This window comes from Hyposmocoma kahamanoa, unplaced genomic scaffold (genome assembly GCF_003589595.1).
Source record: "Hyposmocoma kahamanoa isolate Upper Pololo Valley unplaced genomic scaffold, ASM358959v1 64, whole genome shotgun sequence".
Lineage (NCBI taxonomy): Eukaryota > Metazoa > Arthropoda > Insecta > Lepidoptera > Cosmopterigidae > Hyposmocoma > Hyposmocoma kahamanoa.
In genome coordinates, this window is record NW_020653852.1 from 10,937,433 (window position 1) to 10,949,972 (window position 12,540).

General features: G+C 35.5%; 1 protein-coding gene across 2 annotated transcripts in view; it reads left to right on the top strand.

Annotated features, from left to right (window-relative positions):
- The window catches only part of LOC113230673 (diuretic hormone receptor), a 58,884-nt gene that overhangs the window by 294 nt on the left and 46,050 nt on the right, over positions 1–12,540 (top strand). For both annotated transcript variants that reach the window (XM_026464705.1, XM_026464704.1), the window contains exon 2: positions 10,166–10,259. In XM_026464705.1, the coding sequence (XP_026320490.1) occupies positions 10,206–10,259 (54 nt within the window). In that variant the 5' untranslated portion in view covers positions 10,166–10,205. The remainder of the gene's footprint in view (positions 1–10,165; positions 10,260–12,540) is intronic.

The following is a 12,540-nucleotide window of genomic DNA, read 5'->3' on the forward strand; positions in this document are numbered from 1 at the left end:
ACCTCGCCGCGATAGAGAGTCGATCGTTGTGTATGCGGTTGTACTATTGTTTGCCCAGTTTAAAGTACTACTACCTACTTTTTTTTTAAATTTTTGTAGCAGTTGCCCACACCCTTACCCTCCTTGTTTTATTCTACTATCCTTTCACTGCTATGAAAATAATTTTACGTTTTAACTATTGTGTTTAATTATCCTTCTTCTTAGTCGTTATCTTCATTGCTGAAGGTCGTGTCCCTTAATGATATTCGAGACTTTATGGACGATTTTCTTCCATCTGGTTCTATCTTCGGCTTCTCTCAGGGCAGTTGTTATAGGGAGGCCAGTGAGGGTGGTCACTTGATCACTAAATCGGCTAGGTGTTCGACCGCGGAGTATCTTTCCCTCCACTGTACCCACCATAATCAGTCAAGGTTGTCTTTTTTTATAATATCATGTGACGGGGCGAACAAGACGTACGTTAGATGGTAAGCTAAACGCCTGTCCATAACAGTTGCAGTGCCACTCAGAGCTGTAAATAGCAAAGATCTCGTCACTTGTCACTCTGAGACATAAGTTGACAAGTCCCATGTGCCCGTAATTTTGCCAGCACCCTTACCTTCAAAACCGGAACACAGTAATACTTGGCGGCAGAAATAGGTATGGGTGCAGAACTTCCCTGGATGAACTCTTTCACAAGGAGCTCTACAGCTTCACCTGTCTGGTTGTCGGAGAGCAATATAACCAAAATAACAAATGATTTTAACTAGCAGTAAGCAATATGGCCAAAACCCTGTAGTTTTGGTCATATTGCTTACTGCTAGTTAAAATCATTTGGTGTAAAATTTTAAAAGTCATAACAAATGATTTATTTGTAGGTGGTTATGAGAAAAGCACGCTTGATGGCGCATGTCACCTTCGACATTTTCTATGAAAGTTTAAGCCTGAGTGGCAGGCCCTGGTGCGGGTTGTCAATTACACAGCAATAGTTTTGTGAACCTACAAGTTTCACAATGTTTTTCTTCACTGCAAAAGCAAGCGACAGTTTAACATACTGAACAACACAGTCGCGTATCTTCTACTAAGTTATGATTATAGCGCCCTCTCTACTCAACTTTTTGGTTATACAGGAAGAGCACTGTTACCTGTGCAAGCAAGCTTCACAGGAACCTTATCAGTCAGGTTCTGATCCCCGATTAGCTTGTTGACACAGACTTCATCCTTCTCTCAAAAGACTACCACTTTGAACGAGCGCCCTCGCGTGCACGTATATCCAGAAAGATACCCGAGATACGGGCTCGCTCGTACGAGTACATAAAGTGCACTATTTTAACGATTCAGAGCAAGATCCCTCTGTTACAAATCGAACCTAGGATCTCCTAAAACAAAAACATGAGTCCTTCAAACCAGGCCATCATTAATCAATTATCCGTAATCAATTATTATAAGTTTATATCATAATATTTATCCTAATGTAATAATGCTATCGACGATTTATCATAAATTCATCATGCGTTATACACTGCTAGAGTGCGCCGTAAACATTGTAAACTGATAAACATACGCTAACAATTTGTAAATCAGTTAGATTTATTACCCAAGCGGCTTACACTTCTCAGAAATGTTTATGTAACTAACGATACCAGAAAAGGTTGTTAAAAATTGGAAATAATTATTATATCAAATATAATAGTCATATAGTATAATAGACAGTTATATATATATAGCGTCATCACTAAAATTTGATTCAAAGCTGACATTTTACTTCCATCCTCTAAGCATTTTACCAAGTTATTTTTGAGTTATGACGGCGTAAGTATTGATTGACATTTGTGTTGGCAATAAAGGAAATCAGATTGTCTTATTACCACAACATGTCGAGGTTCCAATTCTACTAGCCAGTCTCTACAAAATGTCAATAACGTCTTACCTCGAGCAACTTCAAAATAACGTCTTCTCTTTAAACAGTCGTCTAAAATATAATACAGTACAAATAAAATATTATTTATTGCACGTAATACAGAGAAAAATAAAAAGTGTAGAGTGCAGTAAACGGCCTTATTGCACTTCGAAAACAATAACTTCTAAGCATCTTTGGGATAATAAAATAATGAAACACTAAGAGTGCAACAAAGTCACATCGAGCCAATACTCTGCAGCTGGACATTAAGTTTAAAAAAGAACTAATGTTAAGATTATTGTCAATTTAATTATTCAGGAACAAATCAGCATCGTCTTATGTTAAAATGAAGTATAGAAACGTATGAGTACCTAGATTTCCGGCATAAATGCCCATTCATGCCGGAAATCTCGGTCTTGTTTCTCCCGGTACTTTCGAGACCGCACCGAATCTCGACTTTTCCGAGGACGAGGAAATGCGACGAAACTGGAAGCTCTAGTATACACATATCCATAAGCTACTAGATCAAGTGATTAGATAAAATAAAATTGGGGAGTTATTTCGAGCTAACGAGTCTCTATTAAACAGGTTTCATTTAATGGACTGGAAATGGTGCCACCAGGTGGCACCATGTGCCACAGTCGTTGGAGCGAGGATTACTATCTATTAAGTTTATACGAGTAGATTAGATTCAAAAATATCTTCTAATTAATTCGGATAACTTCGCACTCTTGGTGTAATAAAGCCACATCTGCAAAATGACAACTTTTCAGGAGAGACGAAAAAAACGAAATTAGTTGATAACTTTTTTCTGCTTAAATAGGATACCTTACAAATTTCACATACACATAATTTGTTCCATATAGCTCGTTTCATTTTTATGACTTTCATTTTATTTGTAAGTCAATGCTTTCATGTGATAAAAGTACTTTTGACATATGATTTCATGCGTCTTCATTATACCTACGGTATGACTTAGACAACTATAGTCAACTATACCTATGGACTAGTCTTCGACTATAGTTCTATAAGTATTAATTATTTCTTAGACTTAAAAAGGCTACGTCCTATGTTTTTGAGTCGAAAATTAAGTTTCGTTACTTGAAAAGTTACATTTTTGCTGCAAAAGTTACATTTTCATTTTTTTTTATCAAAAAATATTTAGTATTAACGATTCCATAACTGGACGTTGGCGCAATCATCAATTGCATGGATGGAGCTACAACACTTTAAAAAAGAAGAAGATATAAATTTATACATATACCCAAATCCTAAAAATATATAATAATTAAATTTGTATTAAATTGATATTCAATTATTTTTTGTGAAATTACTCCACTAATTTGTTATAAATATTAATACAAAGATCGAACACTTAGTGTGGCTTGTGCGAACGTGGCTTATAATTGGCATACCGTCTGGCACGATTTGCTAGTACACGTCGGTTCGAATTCGGTCGGATCGAAGAATTTTTTTCTAAATGTAATTTTTTATTTATACAGATTTGTACAATAATCACGCTACAAACCTAGATACTCTCAAGAAAATTCAAGCTTTAGGCAGTAATTGGATTCATTTTGCTTGCGCCATGTCTGAGTAACTATATTGTCTAATTTGGATGCGTTTGTAAACTACTTAGGATTTTTTTTTATAAAAATCAACACCAACAGCAAAACATATACAATAATTCGCATTACAATACGTTACAAATAGTGGTATCAATGTAAATATGCTTGCCTATTATAGGCATACACAACATTTGCCAAGAACCATGTAAACATTAACAATAAATTCCAATTAACGAATCCAAATGGGAGGCTTAAAAGAGCATATGCGACATTTAAATAAAGCAAAAGTTTAATTTTAAAAACATTTGGCGAATCATTGAATTATCTACACTTGGATTTAAAAATTGACAACGTTCTCAAACATTACGAAAATTGCTTTAAAAACAATAGTTAGGTAGTTACATTACAATACGCGAGACTGTCGTTAAGTAACGAAAAGTAACGGAAAATTAAACGAAACCATTTGGCTTCACTGGCCACATCTGCAAAATGACATATTTTTAGAAGAGAGAGAAGATTTAAAGATTAGATTAATTAAGAAATTAGTCGGTAACTTTTTATGCTTAAATAGGAGACTTAAAAAAATTCACACGCATATTAGTTTAATTGTTTCATGTGGTTCGTGTTACTTTTATGACTTTCAAGTCATAAAAGCACTTTTGGCGTATTATCACATGCAGCTTTATTTTATCAATGATTACGACTTGCAAACGTACATTCGTGAAACACGCGACTTGCGATTTATAGGCGATTGCATCGATGCAAACGCACGAACGCATCGATACAAACACTCGATTGCATCTATACAAACGCGCGATTTCATCGATGCAATCGCCTGTAAATCCCAGATGTAGCGATGCAATCGCGCGTTTGTCTCGATTCAGTGGCGCGCTTGCATCGCGTCTGCATCGCTGCTTAAAATCGCGTGCGTGTATGAAGATAGAGGATTAGCGACTGCATCGCTACTTCATCGCGTTTGAATCGTTGCTAAAAGTCGCCAGTGTAACCGCTCTTAGAGAACTATGGTTCTGTAAGTATTAATTGTTTCTTAATACTAATGATTTGCAAAAGACTGTTTGTTCTTCACAAATAAAAAACAGGTGTAAGGGCAGTAGGTCGCCGACGATCGATACGCGGGCATAAAAACTTATTACATTTGCCAAATGGGCAGTCGTTTAGGGTAATATCAGATTTTTTTTGTTAATGAACCCCTGAATATTGCTCATTCAACCTTAATATCTTGAGTTGAAAAGTAACATTATTGAAAAAAAAATACATTTAGGGGGATATTACAGGCCATAGAAGGAAAATATCACGAACAATAGGGTCATATAGCACGGTTTAACCTTATTCAAATATTATCATCGCATACAATTTTGTTCTCTCTCGTAATATTTTGACATGTAGGTGCATTTTACATTTACTATAAAGACGGCGTACTATATAGTCCGTGATTTTACCGACTTGCTCTCATTCCCGCAGAAGAGTGCCGAAGAGGCTCTTACGTTGCCGCAGTTACGGTGATGCCTCCGTTACGATACCTACATGGATCAGTGCTTAGCAAATGGAGAGCTTGTTAAAATAGCAGCGATGAGTTGTCAGCTTCAATTAGTTTATTATTATCAGGAAATGGGCGAGGCCAATGAGCGGCGATTTGTTGTCATTTTATAATCGGTTAATTATCAATATGAAGTGAGCGGGAAAGATGTGTGGCTGTCGTTAGTTCTTGTAGTAGTAGAGCTCGTTGTGAAAAACTTCGTCCGGGGCAGTACTGTAATCTTACCTATTTCTGCCGCCAATATGAGTATTTCTGCGTTCTGGTTTTGAAGGGTAAAGATTCTAGTGAAATTACAGGCACATAGGACTTGTTCACTTATGTCTCAGGGTGATGGACGCAGTGACAGTACCCTCACATTTTTGCGATTTAAAACTCTGGTACAGAATTGCTATGGATAGGCGTGTCACTTTCCACCAGATGCACGTCCTGTCCATCTTGTCACTTGGTGTCATAAAAAAATTGTCATTTGAACACAGAAATCCATAAAACCACGGACCATGTGAGATTGGTTCATATGAAATTTATGGTACAGTAAAAATCTTAATAAATGTGTTACATCTATATCATTTAGTCTTGTAATTGTAATATTTTTTATTGCCTGTTATTAAATAGACTATATACCTTTAACATGTTATATATATATAGCTTTTTGGCTTGCCATAGTATAACTATACCTATTTTATAACTATCGATTTCGATACAACCCGCATTACCATAAAGAAATATAGTTTATATTGTAAAAAATATATAATGACAAAGCCAGATCCTCCAAGCCCGAAACTGAAACTGGTAAGTGATTATGTCCGAAAGAGAACTTTCTAATTACTGACACTGGCGATGATCGCCATTATTTTTTATATTATTCTTTTAAAATAGACACTGGCAGAAGCCTAGTGGTCGCCTTAAAATAAATGGTAATCAAAAGCTTAGAGGATGGAAAAAAATAAGGTAATTAAGCGATACCTACATCATTAAAAATGACAACTGTCACTCATTCACAGATTTTGTTTTTGAAAATTTAAAAGACAATTTGAAAAGATAATTTCGAATCCGCGACGAGTGATTTCTAAGCGAATCGTTTTTATGACGTAAACATTTTCAAACGAAATAAATGAAATTTATTTTCTGCTAACTGAACTTGTACCCTGATATAACAAAGTCACATAAATCTACTACGAACTACATGTAACAAATTATGTATATGTGAAATTTTATAACCTGTAAAGGAGGGAGGTTCTGTCGTCCGTTGGATGAGGTTATCAAAACAAGCCAAGTGAAACTCCAAATTGTTCAAAAGATTTTTATCTTCACCTTGTATGTCGCCAATACAATTTCACCCTATATGCGGAAGGACCGGGCAGTTGTTCCCAAGAAGGGACTCACTCCTGGAAATCGTTCCGCGAGATGAGGTTTATTCACCCTATATGAAGCGTACGAAATATCAGAAGATCCGGGTAGCAGTTCCCAAGAAGGGACTCAAGTCCTGGTTGCCTTACTGAGCTCTCTGTATTCTCAGATTTCTCTTCACATTAACTTTTTTTTTTTTTGAAGGATATTTTACAGTTGGCCGCTGATGGCCTTGACTGCGCCACTGAAGAAAAGGGCGAGCTGAAGGCTCATAACCCCTGTTCACATTAACAAAATTGTATTCTAGTAGTCACCATTCGAGGGAAAATCTTAACACTGATGACTAAAATGAGCTGCGATGAGAACTAAAAGTGAACAATCTGGCTTTAGGCCGTCTGTTACATAAAGTAGGTTTGTTACAAACCTAATTTAAAAAAATATAAAATAGTTATCGACAAATTTCCTCACGAAAACTTTTCATTTTGCAGATGTGGCCTTATTACGCCAAGGATGCGAATTCTCTGTGCGCTGAATAAAGCTCTTAATATCACAACTACCTATATCATTTGTTTATCTAGGTACATTTTCTAACCAAAATATCCCGTGGACACATCACTGCATAACTACGTCAAGGCCAAAGACATAAAATGAATAGTAGCAAAAAGTGAAAGAAGTCGTGTTGTTTGCCAAACGAGTAACAAAAAGTTCTATTGTTACTTTATTCTTTTTGTAAGTGGAACAATCGTTACTATTTTGGTCATTACGTTTTACGTCTTTTTTTGACAGAATTGGTATCGTTTTCTCGTGGCAAATATGTTGAACTTTCACGCCTCGAAAGAATGTATCAAATGTCCATGAACATTTATAAATATTTGATTGCAAATTATAAGACATAGACTACTCAGCAACTACCTTTGTAATATTTTTTTATTTTGGATTATTTTCTATGCCATAACGTTGTTATTAAATTCATTTGGTTTCCGTTTTTAATTATAATATGCCAGACAATCACATCAATTGCCTGGTATCAAAGTAATTCTGGGGCACTTCCCAGAACATCCAGACCAGAACCAATTTAGAAAAATTCATTTCCCAAATTGGTCCTACCAGGAATCGAACCCGGGACCTCCGCATCCTCATGTAGTTAACCGTTAGGCCACAGAGATCGTCAATAAAAATTGCCATTTTTATCAAATTTGTATTTACTTCCAATCTCAGAATTATTACCTACAACGTAACCATCTGAAAGAGCTATATTTTTTATTACTGAAAGGGTAAATAAAAATAAAATAATAAAATCTTACCATTTCGTAAAGATTCCAAAGACTAATACATTAATCAGTCACGAATACCCTAAAGCAAAACCAACTTTGTATCTCACTACAGCTCCTTTGTTTTATAATATGATAAGCTGGTATACACCAAAATTCTATGTTATTTTGAAAAACCTAGTGTAATACCACGTGGAACTTAACATTTAAGAGCAGTGGTTTTGTGGATGCTGTAACTCCACGTTTCTTCCTTGTAAAGTCGATGCCCTAAGATATCTGACCCTCTTTTTTCTTTTTTCTTTTCGGGGGAAAATCTGTCATGTATACCACCGCGTCACGAGGAGGCACATTGGTTATGTGAGACTCCTCACTAAAAACTCCCGGTTATCGGATCCACGGCCCCGCCTGCTGTTATCCGCCACCGCGGACCCACCTCTGGGGAGACTTCACTATCCCCCCCACCATCATTAGTGGCATGCCGTGAATATTTAACACGCCCGTGAACCCTTACCCAGTGGGTGACAAAAGCCCCCGTTTTTGCCATTCAGGGAAGATACCTGAGCCCCTGATCGAAAATTTGGGTCTGAGTAGATAAGTGTGAAAAAAAGTATTAAACAAACATAATATTTAACCTGTGAGCCGTAACATTCATTTTGGTATGACATACTTACTGCTTTACTAGTGATAGAGATTTTAAGAAACTTTTTAAGCCAATTGGTTCTTTATCATATACTTACATAAATACATAATACAAATTTCAACCGTAAGAAGGCTCTCTGAACCAAAAGGTCGGCTAGAGGGTCGGTATCGGCATTGCGTGTACGTCTTAATTAAAACTAAATTTCCAAATTTTCCGAGAAGTAGACAATCATCAAGAACGGAGGAATGCGGTGGATCGCACTGACCTGACTGTACTGAACAAGCTTCATATAAAATAAAAATTAACATGAATTGTGCATCGGATTCTGATTCGGATATATTTCGTAACGAAGCTTTGGTAGCAAGATTAGTCACACTAGTATGAGGACCACCGCTCACATCTTAGAGGATCGAAAAATCATAGTCTAAGGCTCACACGACTATTGCTGACATATGCGTAACTCATATAACTTAAAAGTCTCTTAGAGAGTTCCATTGCCAGAAATAGAAAGAGGTGAAAACTGCACCTCTACCACGAGATTACTGTGACAGTTGTCGCTACCGACCGCGTAAATCACTTGCAAATTTTGTATATCAAATTACTCAGCGCTCCTAGCAGTCACAAGAAGGAAAAACATTTTGTATGCAGATATTTTACACGGTCGCTAGAGAGAACTGTCACTGTAATCTCATGGTAAAGGCACTGATCGGTAAATAGGGTGAATAACGACTTATTACGTCAACAGGTCCGACTAAAAATTTAGTAGCCTCCTTGTGAAGGAAATCACACGGACCAGTAATACTGCCACCTTACCTATTACTGCTGCCAAGCAAGACGTTCAAGGGTGCTCGTGGTGCACATGGAATTTTTCAACTTTTGTCCCAGACTTTGCGATTAAACCTCTGAGTGGCACTGCAATTGCTGTGAATAGGCGTGTCGCTTACCATCAGGCGTACGAATTGATCATTCCGTCACTTGGTGTCATAAAAAAATGAACATAAATGTTCCAATTTCAACCGAAGATTGCACACCAACTTCGTGAATATACATTACCCCGGCTTAACATTGAAGGTACTAATTTAAATAGCACACGCACAGGGAAACGTGACTAACGACTGGCATTACAGGGACAATCCGCACATTGCCTAACAATGTAAAACTTTGGTTTGTTAATACATTCAAGCAGCCGATTTTTTCCGCAGATAATTAATATTACATAAAGATCGAGGACAAAAATAAAGAGTTAAAGTAAATTTTAAAAAAAACCTCTTTCATGTAGCTAAAATATTACAAAAAATACAAAACGATGTAACAACACGCAGCAGTCAATATTTTATACAAAAAACAAACAAAAACATTTTTAGTTGGATTTGTAATGCATATAAAAATGTTTTTGTAACAAAAAAACTAACATATACTTGCTGAGAAACAGGATTTATACAGATTTTTTCTTCATTATTCTGTGCTAGTTAAAAATTCATATACCTATTTACGCATCTTAATACAACAAAGACGTATTACTTACGTATTGTACGATAGCTACATTGACGGCATCTCAAATATCTCGTGAAACTTGAGATTATAATACTTACCTAAATCTCAAAGTCACCTCTTTACATAATACATAAGACAGTTTTATGTAAAAAGGCGTTAAGAATAGTTTGAAAGATTATCTGTATTATGTACTTGACCTAAATCTCCTAAACAGAAAATTGTCTATGTGAGAAGATAACAAAACAGAAAATTAAAGTGTATCGAAGGGCTGTGTTCTCTACGCTGGTTATGAATTTTTTTTAAGTAGTGATGCGTTGTGCGCAGATTCTTTCAACACACACGACACACGACAACGACTATGGCCACGAGCCTTTCATGTTTCTTTATTCTATATTTTATTTCTTGTTTCAGGGACCTAAGATGTCTAAGGAACACAATACATACGAACCTTATGACAACCTACATTCTGTCGGCGTGTAGTTGGATCATAAATTTAGCTTTACAAGTAAGTATTTTGTTCCGTATTTACACGAATTTTGTTATCCTTTCTAAACTGTACCGCTAAACTTTACAGTGGCAGTTATAAGTTATTTGTCTCAACACATTAATATAATATTTTATTCCCGAGTGGCTTACGTAATAAGTAGGAGATTCAAAGACCTAATTATGTAATGATTGCATGCAATACTTTTTCAGCATGTTAATTAAAAGATTGAAATACAACTCATATATTTAAATATTATTTGTTAAACAACCCACAGCAACAAACTCAAACGAAAGCTAAACAACGGTAGAAAACAAAAACCAAAGAGAAGTGTCTGTGAGCGGCTAAGTACCGCTTATATTTTAACCAATCAAGAGGTAGTAGAGCGTTTGAGCAAAATATTTGATATTTTAATTAGCAAAAATGCGACGTTCTTTTCTGAAAGTCGTTATACTTCTGTAAACAAACCCATAATAAATTTTGTTTAGTAGCGAGTACTATAGACTATAGAATTTTAGTTCGGAACTAAAAAGAGCGCTTTTGTGATATAGTTTATGAAATTATAATTGACAGATTAAAGTACAGGTTTATAAAAAATAACATAAACTACATTAGACAAGACCTGGGCATCTACGCTCGTTCTCCGTCTGACATCCATCCGAAACAATTACTGTCAAATACGTAATACTCCACCAAATTAAAAGACGCATGATGCGAATGAAGCTTCATACTTTCACATGGTCTTTTGATTTAGTCGAGTATTACTGATTTAACAGTTTTCAAGCAACCGATTTTTTTCCGCAGATAATTCATATTACACAAAAATCGAGGTCAAAAATAAAAAGTTAAAGAACCTTTGCCTAACCTAAACCTTTTTCATGCAGCCAAAATATTACAATAAATACAAAACGACGTAACAACTCGCAGCGGTCAATAATTTATACAAAAATAAAATATAAATTATTTGGATTTGTAATGCATATAAAAATGTTTTTGTAACAAAAAAAAACACAAATATACTTGCTAAGAAACAGGATTAATACAGATTTTTTCTTTATTATTCCATGCTAGTAGAAAATTCATATACACTTACGTATCTTAATATAACTAAGACGTATTAATATAAATAAAATTCGGACGGATGTCGGACAGAGTATGGGAGTAGACTCCAAAGTTTAGTACCACGTCGTACATAGTGCTGTGAGATAAAAGCTTCGTAGTTTAGCAATTTTTGTTTGTTCAACATAATTTGCAGTGTCGCTGATGTTATCTTACAGTGCTCCATAATATGTAAGACGAACTAATTAGCACATCGCTTAGCCTCAAGATTGCTATCGACAGAAAATGTACAGAAAGTGAGCATAACATAATGAACCGCAATATAAATATTATTGTTATACCCAGACAAATCTCCACAGCCAGCTACATCACAAAGTCCGTTCGATGATAATTTAAACAGTAGTGAGGTACAAAAGTGTAATTTAGAAATGTTTATTGAAGTTCTAGAATGTTACGGTACTTAGGCTAGTGCACAATTATTTATTAGTTATAGTAAGCTCGCCTAATTAAATGATAGGTATATCTAATTCGATGACAAAATGTTTGGAAGATAGTACAGATTTATATGAAAATATTTTGCACTTTTAAAAGGAACGTTAAGGTATAAGTTTCCGTTTCCCTTGTAAATGTCTGGTCAAATTGAACGAAGGAGATGGTAACAATCGACAAATTCGTCACGTGATTTTGCTTGGAGCGCGGATATTTATTTTTTGACCTCACGTTATTTCTCTGTGCGATGTGCTAATTAGTTCGTCTTACAAATTATGGAGCACTGTAACATAACATCAGCGACACTGCAAATTACGTTGAACAAACAAAAATTGCTAAACTACAAAGCTTTTATCTCACAGAACTATGTACGACGTGGTACTAAACTTTGGGGTGTACTCCCATGCTCTGTCTGACATCCGTCCGAATTTTATTTATATTAATACGTCTTGGTTGTAGTAAGATACGTAAGTGTATATGAATTTTCTACTAGCATGAAATAATAAAGAAAAAAATCTGTATTAATCCTGTTTCTTAGGAAGTATATTTGTGTCTTTTCTGTTACAAAAACATTTTTATTTGGATTTGTAATGCATATAAAAATGTTTTTTCTGGAAAAATGGACTAGTTTGCATTTTTACTTGTGGCCTCTGTACTAAGCAAGGCTTGTATTACAGGGACATGGACATAAACTGATAACAACAACCACCCGGTTTAAAATTAACTCTTCTAGTCCACTCCGAATGTTTATGAA